This window comes from Mustela nivalis (genome assembly GCF_964662115.1).
Source record: "Mustela nivalis genome assembly, chromosome: 5".
Lineage (NCBI taxonomy): Eukaryota > Metazoa > Chordata > Mammalia > Carnivora > Mustelidae > Mustela > Mustela nivalis.
In genome coordinates this window covers 26,030,253-26,049,411 of record NC_139024.1, presented here as the reverse complement: position 1 = coordinate 26,049,411, position 19,159 = coordinate 26,030,253, and the positions used below count along the sequence as shown (strand labels likewise).

The 19,159-nt window shown below is 41.3% G+C and overlaps 1 protein-coding gene across 1 annotated transcript in view; it reads right to left on the bottom strand.

Annotated features, from left to right (window-relative positions):
• Positions 1 to 19,159, bottom strand: part of PREP (prolyl endopeptidase) — a 112,215-nt gene that overhangs the window by 41,852 nt on the left and 51,204 nt on the right. The window contains exons 8-9 of the mRNA XM_082730540.1: positions 7,106 to 7,297; positions 3,098 to 3,295 (exon numbers count right to left, since the gene is read on the bottom strand). Of these exons, the coding sequence (XP_082586666.1) occupies positions 3,098 to 3,295; positions 7,106 to 7,297 (390 nt within the window). The remainder of the gene's footprint in view (positions 1 to 3,097; positions 3,296 to 7,105; positions 7,298 to 19,159) is intronic.

The window sequence follows — 19,159 nt, the reverse complement described above, 5'->3', positions numbered from 1 at the left end:
TTAAAAAATGTTTGCCCTCCTTGGTATTTACACAAAGGAGTTGAAAAGTTATGTCCACACAAAAATCTGCACACGGATATTTATAGCTGCTTTATTCATAACTGCTAAAACTGGGAAGCTTCCAAGATGTCCTTCAGAAGATGAATGTGTAAATAAACCTCGGTACATCCAGACAATGGGATATTATTCAGGGTAAAGGAATAAGCCATTGAGCCCTTGAAAAGATATGGAGGAAACTTAAATGCCTAGTTCTAAGTGAAAGAAGCCAATACCATATGATACCAACCATAAGATATTCTGCAAAAAGTCAAAACCGTGGAAACAGTAAACAGATCAGTGGTCACCAGGGGTTGGGGGGAGCACAGAGGTAAACGGAGGGAGCATGGAGGGTTTTTAGGGCAGTGAAGATATATCCCATAGGATGCGATAATGAGGGATACATGTCATTACAGATTTGTCCAAACCCACAGAATGTGCAACAGCAAGGGTCAACCATAATGTAAACGAGGGACTCGGGGATTACGATGTGTCAGCGTAGTTTCAGCAATGTACCAACTGTCCACTCTGGTGGGGGAGGCTGTGATGCGGGGACAGGGGTATATTGGAAATCTCTGGTACCTTCTCCTCGATTTTGCTGTGAACCTAAAACTGTTCTAAAAAATTAAGTCTTACATTTTTTTATTTTGTGCCTTTCCCAAACAGTCTGGCAAAGGTTTCTTTGCTCATCCCTGTTTCCCAGAGCCATGCACCTGGGACTTGCTATACTGGATTATTACAAGGTGTGAGTCTGTCTGGAGCTAACCTTAGACAACCCTCTGGGGTTCCATGAATACAGAATTAATCAGATCAACCAATAAGTGGTTTGGGCCACAGGGAGTAAGTGCATCGTGTTCCAAATTGACCTGGCTGCTCGTGGTCACCCAAGTTCAATCTAAGGTACAAAAGTCTAAATAGCCTGGGTTCAAGATGCAGTCTTCACTGTGTGCCTCCATGGGAAACAGGGTCACCTGGCCCCCACTGGCCAGATGCACACGTCCTAACAGCCGGAGCTGAAGTTATTGTTGGCCCCGAGGCTTCACTTAGAATTTGGTATCTGTTGTTTACTGCAGTAGTAGACAGCTAACCTTCAGAGACCAGGGAGAGAGAGCTTCTGGTATGGATGTGCCTAGATGTATATATATACTCACTGACAGTTTCTTGCTTTTGAGAGATCATCATGCTCTGATGGCTATTTTTACTTTGGACCAGCAGACCTGAGTCTAGAAGACCTGTTCTCTGGTTTTAGATCTAAAAAACTGCATTAAAGGGAGAAAAGAGAAAGACTGAGGCAAAATGAGTAAGACAAGACAAAAGGGAAGAACAAAGCATTACAACAACAAATTAGAGCTTGTTTAGAAACTGCCTGGCAGTACTTTGCAACTTTTCAAAACTTCACAGCAGTAATAGTCACGGATAGTATTTCACTGCTTGGCATGGAACCGTCCCTTTACACTAGGTCAGTGAGCCCTTTCTTGCCCAGGTAATGAGGAGCTTGTTCCTGAGTCACAGAGAGTCCTTGCAGGAGGTTTATAGGCCCTTAGGGACACTGGCTTTTGTTAAGAATAGGGGAGTCACCCCTATCCTGTTTTCCTCACTGCCCTTTATCCATTTAAACTATTTAAGCTATGGAATTTTCAAAATAAAAACTCTGGAACCCAGTATAAATTAGGGAAATAAATGGTGAACCCAAACAGCAGTGGGTTCAGAACGATAATCTGAAAGAAATGGATTTTTTTCGGTTCTGGTGCACTGGCTGCTACTGTGCCCCAGGGCAAAAGGGACATGGCATAGGACCGTCCGACATGGGATTCCTGACCTGTCAGTTTCCAACTCCTGGTGCAGGGCATGGTTTCTACAGGGCTGTGGGCACTTTCCCCAGACCCTCTGGGTCCTCTGAAAAACACAGGGGAAAGTAGAGCTGGCCGGCATTCTGGATCTACCATCAGACCTACTTACAGAAGAACATCACTCTCTTGGTTTCAGTAGCCCCGACAGCAAGCTGTCATGCCATTAAGACTCCTCACGATTAGCTGCTCTGTGACTCTCTCTCTCTCTCTCTCTCTCTCTCTCTCACACACACACACACACACACACACACACAAAGTAGATGAGGCATTGCCGCCACCTGGCTGAATCCCATGATGAAAGAGCCGCTTCAGCACCTGCCTAGCTCTCTCCCCTACAGTCCCCCAGACTGTGCTGGGACCAGTGATTGCCACAAAGCCAGTCAGGACAAAAGGGCTATGCAGGAGCTTGAAAAACAAACGAGGGAAGTGCAGAAATGTTTTCAGCCAGACTGCTCTTAAGATAGGGTCTGCTAGGTCAACATCAAGCTGCCGATGGAGCCAGACTCCTGGGACAGATCAGGGTATGTGTGTGGCTCTGGTGACAACAAAATCCGGGCAGCCAAGTGGAGAAGCAGGAAAAACCAAAGCAACAAAATGAATGTGATCAACTGAAAAAAAATTACAGAGAGAACTGTTTGCTTTGGACAAAATTAACCCATACCACGGAACACAGTATCGTAACTTCTAAGCATGGCTTTTTTTTTTCTTTTCCCTTGAAACAAGGAACATATTTTCTCTATATGATGTAAGACTACACTTTTAGAATTATATTTTAATTCAGTTTAACAACAGCACAAATTATTCTCAGTCTGTTTTAGAAAACAGGTTTTTCATGTCAGATGAGACCAGAGATTTTTCTTTTATGCTTTTAGTTACTCTGCACTGTGTGTATCTTGATCTGTACAGACCAAAGGCTGAATCTCAGGTTCTACGTGTTCACACTAATTTTTTAAATCACCCTAGAACACCAGTTGGTCCTGTACCCAGAAGGATACTCAGGATATAAGATGAATGAATGTGCTGTTTTAGACTTTCACATTTCCCTGTGTTCTAAGCATCTGTTTTACTGTTTTATTCCCATTATGTAATTCTGGCTATACTACAGCGTATGGGATTTTCAATAACACAGCATTCCATTTCCATTTCCCAAAAGAAACCTAAACATTAAGTCTGATTTTTCAGCTGAGTAACACTGGTGAAAAGACTCTCACCTGGAGATAAAAAGGAAGTAAACTGATAAAAGATTTCGGTGTCCTTCTTCTGACCGCTGTACCCCACAATGCTGCCGACTTCCAGGGGGAAGGTCTTGAGGAGAGCACCAGTGGCCAGGTCGTGAAGCTGCAGAACGTTCCTCACGTCATGAAGGTAGCACAACACCAAAAAGTTAGACCTCACACAAGCGACCCATTCTGAAAAGGTAAGGACAGATAAAAGCTAACATGGCTTTGAAAAGTAGGGAAAGGCAGACTTTACTTCACCGAACAACACCTCTTTAACTCTCCATTGTGCTATGCAGCAATGAGACTTGCATAGTGATTTTATAAGTGGATGTAATCATTCATCTAGTTCCAGCATATTCCTTTAATAAATTATTACTGTCATGTCCAGAGGAAACAAAATATTCTGCAGAATATTTTGTGATACAAATAATCCTGCCTACTTATTTTGGGCCCAGTATCATGGTATAGGAGGTAGAACCATGTCTGTCAGGGCTATTTTTCCAACAAAAATATATTGCACCCCAGGTATGTGCCAGATACCCTGCAAAGTCCTGGAGAAACAGGCAGGCAGATGATGTCACTTCTGCCCTTAAGATACAATCATATAAAAATACAAGTAATAACATGCAAGCAGAGGTAAGTGATAGGCTGGTTGGGGACCCAAAACACACAAGAGCCCTTAAGCAAGCGCTGAACTGCACCTTGAGTGCAAGGGTGCAAGGGGACGGGTGCCTAGCGTGGTGTCAGAGACAGCACAGCTCTCTGGGGGACGAGGTGGTGGGAGGACAGGCACCTCAAGGAAGGACAGCCAGAGCTGCGAATGGAGAGAGAAAAGGAATACGAACGACCAGCAGGGAGGGAGGGAGACTGGTAACGAGAACACGCGAGACCTCCAGAGACCTCCATTTCGAAGAAGACAAAAAGGTGCTCAGTGGTGGGCGGGAGGAGAGGGTGGGGCGTGCAGGGGATCTGGTGAGCTGGACAGGGGAGGTTAGTGCGCACTGAGCCGTTACGGGGGAGGTACTGTTTGCACTGAAGGGTGACATGAACGAAGATGACAGCAATGAAGGATGCAGCACAGCGAGGTGGGGGGTGGTCTATGGAAGGAGGGAGGGGAGACGAGGAAGAACACGACGGCCACCGTTAGCCAGTCACACCACATCAAGCTGGAACAAAGTCTAGAGAGGGAAGAAAAAAAAAAAACTCCACTTCCCAGAAGAATCATCAGGACGTGGTAACTGTGGGGATATGGACAGGAAGGCAGAGAGAGGAGTCCTCCTCAACTCCCGGGATTGCGACGAGGCCAGGAATGGTGCTGCCAGTGACAGAGCCAGGACAGGAGGTGAGGGGGCTCATGGGGAGAGGAGAAAGCGGAAGGGCAGGCCCCGAGCACTACCTGTTCTGGTGTGCGTGGGATCGGCCTGAGGTAAGGACAGACCCCCTCCCCCTGGAGGGAGAGACGCTATAGTACATGGAAGGACAGGGTGACAGGAAATGTAGCTCCAACTCGTGGAAAAAACAAGCCTTTCATGCTGGGGGGTGTGGTGGGGGAAGGGTCCCGACACCTATTCTTACAACCCAAAAGAAACTAGCGGTTCATGCTTATAAGATTATTAATTATCAATATGAACAAGACATTGGCCAGAGGGAACTCCTGAAGATCACCCGGGGCCTCCGTGGTGCTGGGTTGTCTGGATTACCACAGCAAGCTTTTCCGCCAAGTGAGGACAGAAGAACTCTTATATCTAAAAGTAATTTGCTCACTGTCCAATGCAATTTGTTTAAAGTGCCTCCATCAAGCAATATATTTCAGGTGGCCTTAATGTTTTAAATAAAGTACAGGGGAAAAACTGAAGTAAATTATTTCTGTCAAAGAATAATCACTCTGTGTTAACTATGACCATGTCAGAATTATAAAACAGACAGACTGAATAAGGAAAAGACAAGGTGATGTGTCGACTGTCATTAATAAAAGCTCTGACTTTATGGCTGTACTTTATGACTCATCTCTGGTTCTTACTCTCCACAGGGCATTCTGTGCTAATGATATATAGCAAATGCAACAGCGCTTCTCTTTGAATTGATGAGTTCTGGTGAATATTGAAGGTTTCCACTTTCTAAAGAACTTATAATCTTAGAGAAGGAAGATTATAAAGATATATCATGTCCCCCCAAATCTCCAAGCATCGATTTGCATCTCATTCAATCTAGTGAAAGAGAATGTCACCTTAAGACAAAAGCAGAACCACTTCCCCAGGACTTTAAAGGCAGAAAACTCACATTTTTGGGGGGATGTTTCTATCTCTGACAGCTCCCTATATAAGGATCACTGGTGCAACCTGACTTGCTCCTGAATAACACCCAGGCCACCTACATGAAGACTTACGCCACTAAAGGCTCACCTGGACCCACCAAATACGAAGGGGCAAAATTCATGTGGCACTTAGGAAGCACTCACTGAATGCTGGATCTTGCCACCCTTGGGGGGATATTCTGTCTCGGTTTGGCTTGAAGCCATCAGGCTACTGAAGTCACTACAAACCAGATTCCTCATACGAAGATGTTAAAGGAAATGGCTAAAACCATGTTCCTTGGCTCATGGATCCCTCATCCAAATATAAATGAGGGTCAGGCGGTGAATGAAGATTCTGAGGAGACAGGTGGAGAAATGTCCTTGAAGAGAGCCCCTGTCATGTTCTGCCCCACCCTCCCTCCCCCCGCCCAAGTGAGGAGCCCAGCTTAGGAGAGAGCCAAACCTGAGAAGCTAAAAGGACTATGACTTGAACATCTAGAAGCCAGAGGATGGGATACACTGCTGCCTCAGAGTTCCAGATGTCGGTTTTGCAGGAAAGAGGAGGCATGGGGTTTGTCTTGGGTCCCGTCCTAAAGAACTTCCCAGAAGGACGTGGAGACCTCAGTAGAGAAGAAAGGGGTGGAGTGCACTCAGGTGCCCAAGGGCTGAGGAGAATCTCAAGCAAACACCCACAGTACTGCTTCTTCCAGGACCAAGAGAACTGCAGAAACAAGGGCCAGCAGGAAGCCCTCCCTGAGACAGTCCGTTGCCTGTCCTTTCCCTTCTACCCCTATGCAAGGCCAGGTTTAATGTGTCAAGCACAGGGCATACTGCCTTGAGCTAAGGGGGAAAGAATCCCCTACTTTTCTCGGATGTGAACCTGGACCTGTCTGATTCTAGTACTTGTGCTTTAACTCACTGAAAGTCACAGCAAGAACTGCTTTATCAGACAGGGCCACTCTGCAGATCTCAGAAGGAACTGTTTTCTTCATTTGTACTTATACCTTCACAATTTGGGATGGCCCTAGATTTTGCCCTATTCAATCCATCAGCACAAGTTCACATCTTCCAAATAAAGTCTTCCTTGGCTTGAAGGTACCAGACTCTCCTTTTGTATAAAAAATGGTAGCAAACTTCGTGGGTCTTAGTCTCATCAAATTAGCTTTCAGGCTATGAATAATTTATAAAGCAGCATATCATTTTTGGAAATGGTATTTTGGAAAATCACAGAGAAAATGAAATGGCACTCTGAAACAATTGCTAAAGGGAGGTTCTCAAGAGGTTAATGTAGCTCTGTGCACATAGGAAGTTTCAGTGACATCTGACAACAGTCTCTTCTTTTCCAATGAGAGGACTGTAGATCCACTCCGAAATCTACAACAGGTATAATACAAACAGCCAAAGGTTATTCAAAAGCCTAAAAGCTAAGAATTCTGATCTAAATGGTTTACTACAGAGAGGCAACTGATATTAAAACAACAATACACTACCGCTGGAAGCCTGGATTCATACTCCACAATTTTCTGAAGACCCTGCGTGACATTGTACTAACCACACAGATGCTGTTCAGACACTTCGCTCTCAATGACTGAAGGCTGAAGGCTCTTTACCTTGTAACCAGTCTCCAGAGAATGAGAGCTGTATCAGTTTTTGGCCTTCTCACTAAAAACAAAAGCACACAGTGTTCCAGTAGCATGGGATCTTACCTAAGACATCCTTCTCGTGCTCAGGAACAAGCACTTTCCACTTCGACTCCTCGGGATCTGTGAAGTCGATGTTGATTAGGCGATAGTTAGGCGAATGGCGATTTGTCTTGAATGTGAACACCGTCCCCTCATTGGTCACATAGTCATATTCTCCTTCAAAGTTGTCGATCAGTTTTACCCACTTCAGGATTCCTGGTGAGAAACCAAAGATCCCTGTCACCTCTCCTGTGCCAAAAACAGTGTGGTTTATTTATGTGTATGTTAGGGAGGACAGAAAAGTCTGTCCCTGGAACACAGAGAAGACACAGTATTTGGAAGATCTAAGGCTTGAAGACAGCAAGGACAAGTACAGGTGAATTTTAAGGTTTTTAAAAATGTGAAGAAAATTTTTTTCCTGAAAACCCCGGCAATGAAGGAGACTGAAGGCCCTCTCCTCTAAGCATCCTGCCTCATGTAATCTAGGAAATCCTCCTCTACCTGAGTGTGTCTCCTGTTGGAACACTACCTTCTACCTCAACTGCCACCACACCGTGCCACATCTTCATCAGTCCCCTCTGGGTCTTCTGGCGGTGGCTCTCCCCGGGATGATTTCACACACGTGCACACACACAGATACACACAAGACACACACATACACACTCACAGGTGATATCACTAACACACACACACACACAAACAGGGTTGATTTTACACTAAATGCCACTTATAAAATAAAAAATATAAATTAAAAAAAAACCCACCAGGAAGACATCTATTTCACAATGTGACCGACACAGATGTTCAGAATACTTTACAAAAGTTTTATAAACAAATGAGCTCTATGATTTCTAAACTACTGAAAGGCAATGCCAGATCTTAGCTACTCTCTAACTAATCTCCTACCTTAAATTTCTCAGTGAAACTGCTAATTGGGATAGTTCGTTTATATTCCTTTAGTCTTTCAAGGCTATTTTACATTATCTCATTCATCTCCATAGCATAATATCTTATATGATATTTTTTGTTGAATTAAATTTAACAAGAAAAATATACTCTGATGGTAGAAAGTGTTTTTTTTTTTTTTTTTTTTGGAGACATAGCTGAATTAAAACCCCAGCTCAACTATTTAATGGTGTGACCTTGAGTAATCTCTTTATCCTCCCCTAAGCTTCATTTTCCTCAATTGTAAACTAGGAGGAAGTTTATTCAAAAATTATTATAAAGTGACTACTAATACCTACCCACAACAAAAACTCAATAAATATTATGTTAAAACAAATGACTAGAATTAAAATAATAAGCAGTTAAACAAAAGCTATAGCTTTCTTATATGCCAGCAATAACCAGTTAGAAAACATGGGATGAGGACGGCCCTCTCTTAGAGCAGAAGCAAAATTAATACTTAGGAAGGCAGGGCACCTGGGTGGCTCAGTTGGTTAAGTGACTGCTTTCGGCTCAGGTTATGATTTTGGAGTCCCAGGACCTAGTCCCACATTGGGCTCCCTGCTCAGCAGGGAGTCTGCTTCTCCCTCTCACCCTCCCCCTGTCATGCTCTCTCATTCTCTTTCAAATAAATAAATAAAATCTAAAAAAAAAAAAAAAAAAAAAGAATGCACTTAACATGAAATGTGGAATCTATATGAAGAAGGCTCTAAAACTTCCCTAAGGCATCCTAAAAGCAACAACAAAAATACCCTGAATAATTGGAAACACATACTATTATTTCTAGATGGGAAGACTCAGTATTTCAAAGGTGCAAATAATCCCAAAGGAAATCTATAACGTTAACATAATTCCAATCAAAATTCAATTGAGAATTTTAGGGAATTTGACAACATCATTCTAAAGAGAGGGGGGAAGCAGGCCCCCTGTCGAGCAGAGAGCCCGGCACAGAACTTGATCCTAGGACCCTGAGATTACGACCCGAGCTGAAGGCAGAAGCTTAACCCACTGAGCCACCCAGGAGTCCCTTTAGCAATGCTTTTCACTTTAAAGTCTACTTTGATATTTAAACAGCTATGTGATTTTCATGGTAACATTTTGGGCCGGTTGTCCTCTGCAAAATGATCCCAATTACGTTATCATTTCTGAAAAGATTTTCTTTTCCAGGTCTCTTCACCACTCATGCTTTCCACTTCTTGGTGGGCTACATTCCAGGTAATTTCCTTACATTTATATTCTAATTCATTAATTTTCTCTTCAGCTGTGTCTAATTTCCTCAACCTAATAACTGAATTTTTTAACGTTAATAACCACATTTCTTATTTGCAGAAATTCCATTAGTCTTCTTCCCATCTGGTCATTCTTTTTTTTTTTTTTAAAGATTATTTTTATTTATTTATTTGACAGAGAGAAATTACAAGTACACTGAGAGGCAGGCAGAGAGAGAGAGAGAGAGAAGGAAGCAGGCTCCCTGCTGAGCAGAAGCCCGATGCGGGACTCGATCCCAGGACCCTCAGATCATGACCTGAGCCACCCAGGCGCCCCCGTCTGGTCATTCTTTATGATATGTCATTTCCTGCTCATACTTCCAAGCTTCTTGTTTATTTTTGTAAAAGCAGAATCACATTATTTATTTTTCAAAGTATATTTAATGTTAGGAATGGGATAAGTCCACTCTGCTTCTTCTGGTTGTTCTATTGCTCATGCTGGTGATTTTGTCTGATTTGTGACTTTTAAAAAAAAAAAAGGTTTTATTTATTTATTTGACAGAGAGAGAGATCATGAGTAGGCAGAGAGGCAGGCAGGGGGTGGAGGAGCAGGCTCTCTGCTAAGCAGAGAGCCTGATGTGGGGTTCAATCCTAGGACCCTGAGACCATGACCTGAGGCAAAGGCAGAGGCTTAATCCACTAAGCCACCCAGGTGCCCCTGTGACTTTTTTCTTTAATTTGAGATTTTTGACTGTGAAATGATTTCCCTTGAAACATTATCTGTGGCAATTCGTGGAGGCCAGGTTAAAGTGGCACTCCTCCAGAGAAGACTTCCATTTGGATTCCATTTGCATGTTGGGAGGCAATGAACCTGGGAACCCTTTAAATTAAATTCTTGGCATGAGGACTTTTGGACCTCAGAGGGGCAATCCAGACAACTGTACCCACGTCAGTCTTTCTCATGTTTTAGGAGAATTCACAACCTGCTACTACCTCTCCCTCACTCCCCATTTCCCCACTCCTAGGTTTATTTCTTAATCACCATTACATTGACAGTATCCCTTATTGGACTTTCCAACATGGAGAACCAGAGGCTTTATCCACCATCCCCTTGCCCTAGGTGGCCATCAGATGGGAAATCAACCCCCAAAGCCCAGGAGGAACAACCCAGAACAATCCAGGATTCCTGCTTTCATTTTTGTCTTTGGTCTCTATGGTTTCTCTTGTTTTGTGTACTAATTTAACAATATATTTAGAAAGATACTTTATAAACTTCTTACAGCATTTCAGTTATTTCAACTGGGAGGTTACTCAGAATATATAATCTGCTAAACTCCTTCAAAGAGAAATCCTTACAATTAATTTTTATAAAGATTAAGCTGTGCATTCAAATTATAATTTTTTTTAGTGACAAACTGCTAATCTCAAAAGGAGGTAACCAAAGGTAACTTCATTTTTTAATTTACAGAAAACAATGCTTTAAAAGAGGGGGGGGACAAAAAAATATTCCTTAGAAGAATAAGTAAATAACTAAAAACTTAGTGGGTAATGTAAAAATTGCAGACAATCAGAAAAGTACGTTTGTTTATAATAAGAGTGATGAATCACAATTTTCTGGACTATGACATTTGTAGACACAAGAGTTTTGGCTCAGGAAAATGTCAGATTCCTTAAATGTTCCCCTGACAATAAAACATTTCCTGATGTGCAACCTTTATTTCTCAAAGTAACCATCTTACGGTTTCTACCTGAAAAGGTCTTGCTGCCATTGTAGTTATATTTATTATGACCCTAGCCACCCCACCCCCAACACAAAAAGTCACTGAAACATCTACCAAAGGCACGGTAGACATTTGACTGTCACTATCTCTATATAATCAGGAGAACCTGAAGATGTGGCACATTTGTTTCAAATAATCAAGGCTCCAGTAAACACTGAAATAACAGTGTACAGTTGTTATCCACAATCAAATTCTGGAGTATTAACCTCAGTCATTAATAAATACTACAAGTCATAAATTCATTCAAATTTGAGTTATGTGGCTGGACTTATACAAAGGTGGTTCAGAGTACTGGCCCTCATGGGGCAGCACATTTAAAATGGAGCTCAAAGATCCTTCTGCTCTCCTGAGCTCCTTGCTCCTCAGGGCTCTGGCACGAAATAATTCAAGAGAAATGGTATTTCAGTTGAACAATGGGGCTCACTCAGTTTTGCTATTCACAAGCCAGAACTCTATTGATTTAAATGGAACACAGAAAAATTACTTTTAAAAAAGAGACATGGCTTAACTCCCAAACATCTCGTTTTTTTGCCAACCTTTTCTTAGATTCTTTTCTCTGTAAGTGACATTATTCGCTCTGAAGCCAAAAGAATCCAATTCCCAAACTTCTTCACATTAAAGTTAAAATTACTTTTTATAGACCTGATTCTTGGTGGGAGAATGATTTGTTTACTGAGTGAAGATTAGCTTAAAATAATTCATCTTGTGCTTTCCCTAGAGCAAAGTCATTACTTTTATTGCTTTCTTTGAAAATGCATGGTATTAACTATGTTTCATAGAAAATTTTCATAAGCTCTCTAGTAACAGGAGCTATAAAGTGCTTTTATACTTTATGAAACACTATGTAACAACATAAACAAATGGAAAGTGTGGACTTGCTCTAAAACCGAAGGGGGGCGGGGGAGGTAGCTGTTCCTGGCCTGCCAACTTCTTTCCACCTCCCCTGCCTCATAGTGATGGTTAGAACATGGGCTTGGGTGTATCAGCTGACCTGAGTCTGAATCTTTATCTCAGGAAAGTGAACCGGCCTCACATCCCAGGCTCCTAGGGATAACATGTGCTCCTCAGAGGTTGTTGAGAAGGCTACATGAATTCTCGACACTCTTTGCTCAGAATTTGGCACACAGAAAATGTTAAATAGTCAATACTTACTACTATTCCAAATAATCCCAGCATTCTTCAAATGACAAAAATAAGCTAAATGTGGCTTCTGAACAGCCTGATTTGCTAATAGTGAACTTTAAAATCTGATTTCCATCTGTCACAACACACAGCTATTTTCCTAGAAAAAGCCCTTAAAATCACTCATTTTTTAAAATTAGTGAAAATACTAATTTTATCACTACTACTTATTTTACTTCAAAATCCACGTCTTATTTTTATGTTATCTTTTGATGTTCCAATTCTTTTTGCCCTTCTTGCATTCCCGCTCTGAAACGCACTCTTTTCTCATGACTCCCTGTCTCCCAGAGAGGTCCCCCTCCCCTGTTCATCTGGCTCTTCACACTCAGCTGAGCTTGCTACACTTTGGACAACTCTTTCATTTCAAGTTTCTCAAATGTTTATCTCCCCCTTTCCACTCCACCTCAGCCCCACAAGGTATGACCCGTGGAGTCACTATGGTCCCGGCTACCTAGAAACAAGAGGTGTGCCCTGCGTTAGCCAGAGATGGCCAAAGGAGCCATTTAGGTGTCTGATGAATACTGAGCTCCTTTTATTTTTACATATAATCTGGAGTGTAAATGCATTTCTTATTCAGAAGAAAGCCAATTTTCTTATTTAATGACATGGAAGTACTAAAACAACATGCTGAGTGCTGGAAACTTCATCAGCCTAGAAGGCTCAAACTTTCAGCAAAAAAGGAAAAAGCAGACAGGGTGGTGAAAGTCTGGATTTAGTAAGGGTGAGGTGGTATTTCTTTTGATGATCAATGATGTCCGCACCACCTGTCTTTTTTGCCGAAGGCTTCGTTAATGCTGCAATTGGGAGCAAAGACCACTTTGGGCCTGCCTGGAGGACGGTGACATTCGTGCCAGGAGTACGTTATGTCACTAACAAGGACTTCAGGCTCTGATAGATCTTTTCACCTAATAATTGCTTCCTAAAGATTCTACTTAAAAACCTCTCATACATGTTTAAATTCATTCAAAACTGGGCCAAATGGTCAGAGTCTCTTTTGTTGGTCACCCTATAAAAGATGAAATAAAGTCTCTGACCTTTCACAGAAAAATTGAAAGAACCAAAAAGAGAGGGAACAACAACAACCAAAAACCCAGAGGGGAGCGGGAGGGACCTGAGTGTTTTCAACTCCAGAGCTGTCCTACCTCTGCGCCTGGGCCTGTGTGCCAGGTCACAGCACCGATGCGCCCTGAAATTGGGCCCAGCAGGTGGGGCGCACACCAGGGGAGGAAGAACTGCACAGAGTGGGGTGCTGCTATGTGTCTGCTTCATAACTAAACAGGTAACATTTATACAATCCTGCATTTCAGACTGAAACATATGTATCTGTTGACAGTGTGAAGACAACAGAAGCAATCGAATTTAAAGTCGTAGTCTCATACTCTTCCAATAAAACTATTCAGAAATGTACATTAACTATATTGAACACTAAGATAAATTTATATAAGAGAATGTTGAAAACCATCGCTTATATTTTCATGGTATAAATTAAATTTTAATGAAATTTTTTGAAGTCCAAATATATGAAAAAAGAACAGATCTAAGTCCTGATATTTAACAGTAATAGAGAAAATATGTGAAAATTCATTCCCCATTTAGTTGATATGAAGTAACTTTATATACTATTGACCGCTGAACAGTGCAAGGGTTAGGAACACCATCCCGGGCAGAGTCAAAAATCCACGTATACTTTTACCTCCCTCAAAACTTTACTACTGGACCACTGTCGAATGGAAGCTTTCCTGACAACACCACGAGTCAATTAGTATATATTTTGTATGTTATGTGTATTATATACAGTATCCTTACAATAACGTAAGCTACAGGGAAGTGACCACTAAAAAATCTTAAGAGAAAATACCTTTACAGTTTGATACTATATTTATTATCAAGAAAAGGAAAAATCTGTGTATACATGGATGTGCAAAGGTCAAATTAGGGCTGTTCAAGGGCCAACTGCATATTCAAAATAGGATAATAAACTTAGGAAACAAAATACATATATAATTCAAAAAACTATTAAGAAAAGTAGAGAAAATATAACTAAGAAAATCTAGACATGGATCATTTTCTTCCAAGGTTCAGAATGATTAATTTCAACTAATCTACTGGCATCAATCACATTAAGAATCACAGGAGTCAAGACTCAGCTGTCTTTTCTACTGCAGAATGATTAAATTATCATGCCAGCCTGGGGTCCTAAGTGGTTTCCTCATTTTTGGTCTTAAACAAGGAACAGACAAAGAGAAGCAAAAATCTCCTGCTTGTACAATATACAGGACTGGAGAAACATGGTCTGTACCTACTCACCATTCTCAGAGTTTAACAAAGGATAAAAATTCAACTAAAAAAAATTTAGGTGGCCAGAAAAGTGAAGATTCAAAATGCTTCCAAGAAAATTTAACAGTTACTGATGGAAGTTGGCTTATAAAGCAGGGCCCTCTGAGCACCAGGAGCCACAAAGGGCCAATGATATTCAAGACAAGCTGGAACCCACCTTCTATGAGTCTATGTTAAAGAAAAAAAATTATCTTACACTTGTTAAAATGGTAAAGAAGACTGTATTTAGGACTGTTGAGATAATCAAGACTATCACAATAAGAGAGAGAGATCAGACTTAACTCCAAATACAAAAAAAGATAGTTGGGAATTTATAGCCAATAAGCAGAACGGACAGAGGGGTAGTCACTGAGAAGACACATAGAGTAGAGGGGTTCTTGTGAAACTGACCCAAGAATATTCTTGGTGAGAGCAGGTCAAAGTCATCAGCATGTGGAGGACAGTGGGGGGGGGGGGGGAGTGAGGAATTTTACCAGATATCAAGGGTGATCAGATATGGACGGTAGGGGATTCTCTCTAAATTGATGTAGTGAGATTCTTGTCACAACTAAGCTATGTTGGTCCAATGAGGGAGGAGGAGGCCAAGGAACCAAGGTTGAGGCCTAGCTAGGAAGAGGACTTAGGGAAGACTAAGTAAAGTCTGGTCAAGGACCGAGTCCTTGTTATCTGTCAGGCACTGCTCTAGGGGCTGGGCAATCCAGAGAGCAAGACAGACAAGGTCCCTGATCTCATGCAGCTCACAAATACTCAAAGTGTTCTTACTGGTTTTGTTTTATTTTTGTATGGAGAGAAAAAGAAATCAGAATTTGGCAAAAGAAAACAGTCAACTGGAGAAGGAAAGGCGTCAACCGAAGGCATGAGAAAGTGTGCTCACGGCTAAGACAAAAATCTCTCCTTCCCCAAAGAAAGTAGAGAGAGAGCAACTCAGAACATGTCTCCGGCAGCCGGCACAAAAGGGGGTGTGATGTTCTTTGGAGGGCACCTACTTGGCGGTTTTGAACACCTAGGAAATCATATATATGCCTAGTGCTGTTTCTACATAGTGGTGAATGAGGTGAGTCAGAGGACTTACCTGGACGTAAAGATCAGGAAAGGAGCAGCAAACCACCCTGATTTGCAGTTCTAGGGAAAAGCTACGGCCCTCAGTTTGTAACAGATATCATTCTTAAGTGAAAATACTGCAGATGTTAAGTGGTGGAAAGGAGGTTCTCTGAGGAAAGATCCGGCTAACAGAGTGGCAAATGGTCAGCAGACTGGAGAAGAAAAATTGGAATTTATAAGACAAATGTAAATGACAAAGGAATCCAGTTTCACAGGGAACTCCTTTAACTCTCAAGGCTCTAGGATTTTTTTTTCCCATCCTGTATTCTTGTAGTTTTGTTTTCTCTGTGTCCTGTTTTTTCTATGATATTGTACAGCCATCAGCCACTTTTTTGTGCTTTTTGTGATTCTCATTTCAAAATGCACAGGGAAAGAAAATTTTCTTGGGAGGCAAAGTTGACAGAAAAGTTAAAAAGTGCTACCAAAGTAAAGTTATTTAGTTTTCCTGACAAGCAATTCAGCGATGCCCTAATAAATGAAGAATTAATTTGCATGAAAATGCTGATCATTTTCCCTGCCTTTAAGGCAAGAAAGATTAAAATCATAGCAGAAGGCTTTAGGTTAAATTTCAGCAATATAAAATGAAAGATTTCGTAACAGATTTAGTTTTTGGTCACCGGCTATTCAAGTTCAACTCATCGGATAGTTAACTAGCACATTTAGCATTTCAGTTAAGTGTTAGTTATTATTCCCCTCGTTTAAAAAATATTACAAACATGCATCAGGTAAGGAAATAGCAAGAAAAAGATCTCTGGCATATAAACCCCTGAAATTTCAATTATCAAATTTCAATTATCAATTATCAAAAATTAGACATCTCCCCACACAGTCTTGCACTTACAGACACACCTATTTATGTTTTTGTTAATGAAAGGACATTTCTTTTTTATTATGAATCTGATTTTACAGGAAACAAGTCAATACTAAGATCTGTGTTTAGAGCAGCTTTGATACAGAAGGTTAACTATTTATTCTAGGACTTCCTCAATCTATTTTCCCGTGGTTTCCCAAATCAAAGTGTGCTCATTCCAAATATTTCTCTTTCAGTCAATAAACAATGGAAAAAAGAAGGGAGGAATTCCTAGAACCTACTATGTGCCAGGAACCCCGCTAAGCTGTATTCCATACCTCTTCATTATGCCTCACAATTCCTCCTGATGTAGGTATTCCTTCCCCATCAGTAGTCATGGAAATAGTGAGAGAAAACATTCCAACTCCAGGCTCACCAGTTAGTTAGTCTTGGAGCTGAGACTAAAATTCACATCAGACTTGAAAGTGTTCTGGTTATTGTTGCAATACATTCAACCCTGGTCAGTAGGGGTTATTTAAAAAATTTTTAATGATCACTATCTTGATCTGCTAGGTCTCTCCTGTTATAAACTAACTATTCTTAATGTCTTCAACAGTTCAACTCACAGTACTTGTCTCTTTAAAACAGTAATAATCATATTATTGACTCCTAATGAACCAGCTGTCAATTCAAACAAACGAACAAACTCTCTTGCAAATGGATACTATGCAGCCATCAAAAGAAATGAAATTTTGCCATTTGTGACGACATGGATGGAACTAGAGGGTACTATGGTTAGCAAAATAAGTCAATCAGAGAAAGACAATTATCATATGATCTCCCTGATACGAGGAATTGAGAGGCAATGTAAGGGGTTTGGGTGGTATGAAAAGAATAAATGAAACAAGGTGGGATCAGGAGGGAGCCAAACCACAAGAGACTCTTAATCTCACAAAACAAACTGAGGGTTGCCGGGGGGAGGGAGGTAGGGAGAAGGTGGCTGGGTTATGGATATTGGGGAGGGTATGTGCTGTGGTGAATGCTGTGTACTGTGTAAGCCTGACGATTCACAGACCTGTACCCCTGGGGCTAATAATACATTGTATGTTAATAAAAAAAAATAAAAATTAAAAAAAATATTGTTGTATGCAACTGACTTAAACCCGAGCGCGGAAATGGATCCCCATTTCATCTTAATTAGTACTGGCCGATCATTGTGACTGTCGAGAGCTTTCAGAATCCTAGGACTGCCTTTCAAAGGAGTAACTACTCTGAGGTTTACGTCATCCACAGAGTTGATGCTAGTGAAGCAATGATGAAAAAAAGATGGCAAGCTGAGCCAGACCAAGACATTAGCAGCTGTCATGGGCCAACACTCCCTAGTGCCTTCAGTATGCATATCAGTGTATGAATCAACAGCTTCAAATTCACCTATCTTATTATTCGCTTCCAAATCTATAGGATATCACGTACTTTTTTAAGCACCTCAATGAATTCCAAATACTGGTCAGTTTAGTCACCTTATTAAAAAATGAAATCAGGTTTGTACGGTCAGACTTGTTTGCTCTCCCTGTGGTTTTCCATGAGCTCACTTGGATGGTCTTTTTGACATGTCTGGAGTTAATCAATCAAATACTGACCAAAGTGTTACTGCCAAGGTGTTTTGTAGGTGTGATTAAAGACCATAATCAGTTGACTTTAGGTAAAGGAGATTATCCTAGATAATCTAGGCAGGGCTGATTGAATCAGTTGAAATGCCTTCTCCGGGAAGTGAGGTTTCTCTGAGAAAGAAGAAATACCGCCTGTGGACAGCAGCTTCAGCCTGTGCCTGAGAATTCCAGACTGTTTTTCCTGGTGGGCTGCCCTACTGATTTCAGACTTAGCTAGCCAGCCCTCAAATCACATAGGCCCGTTTCTTACAAAACATCTCTTAATGTATGTCTCCTACTGGTTCTGCTTCTTTGGGTAAACCTTGATAGATACCTTCACAAGCCATCAATAACTACATATACCTAGGAGTAACTCTAACAAGTAGTATATGGTTATGGGGCACCTGGCTGGCTCAGTCAGTAGAGCATGAGACTCCTGATCTCAGGATTGTGAGTTCAAAGCCCTATGCTGGGTGTAGAGCTTATGTAAAAGTTTAAAAAGTAAAAAAAAAAAAAAAAAAAAAAGTGGTTCCACTGAGAGATCAAATACCAAATAAATTTACAGGTTGACACACAGCCCTAGTCCAACATATGGCTGGACTTCTGTTCAGATCATGACAAAATAACCTTAAAATTCCTCTGGATGATTTAAAAAAAAAGAGAGAACAATTGGAAAATGGTAATCGCTAAAGTAAGAGCACTGGGCTCTTCACCTAGACTGCAAAACAGCCACCTAAGAAGCAGAGACAACAGTCAAGGAAGTCAAGGAAACTCAAGGAAGATCCAACTGGGAAGGCTGGCCAGGAGCTGGCTTGTTTTGTGAACAGGAGCTTCCCAGCTGCATGCATTATTGCCATTTACGGTTCCTTAGACGCTTCCCTTCTTTCTCCTTCCTGTTCTTTCAGGGCTACAGTGTCTAGCATTTTATTTGTGATGGCCTGGTGTACCTCTCTGCCATCTTCCCTCCAGAATCTCAGTCTCTAGGGATCATACCCTCTTCTCTAATTCCTCCATAATATGGCAATGATAAATTGGGGGATAAAAAGTATGCAAAGTTAAAAAAAAAAAAAAAAGATAAAGACCAA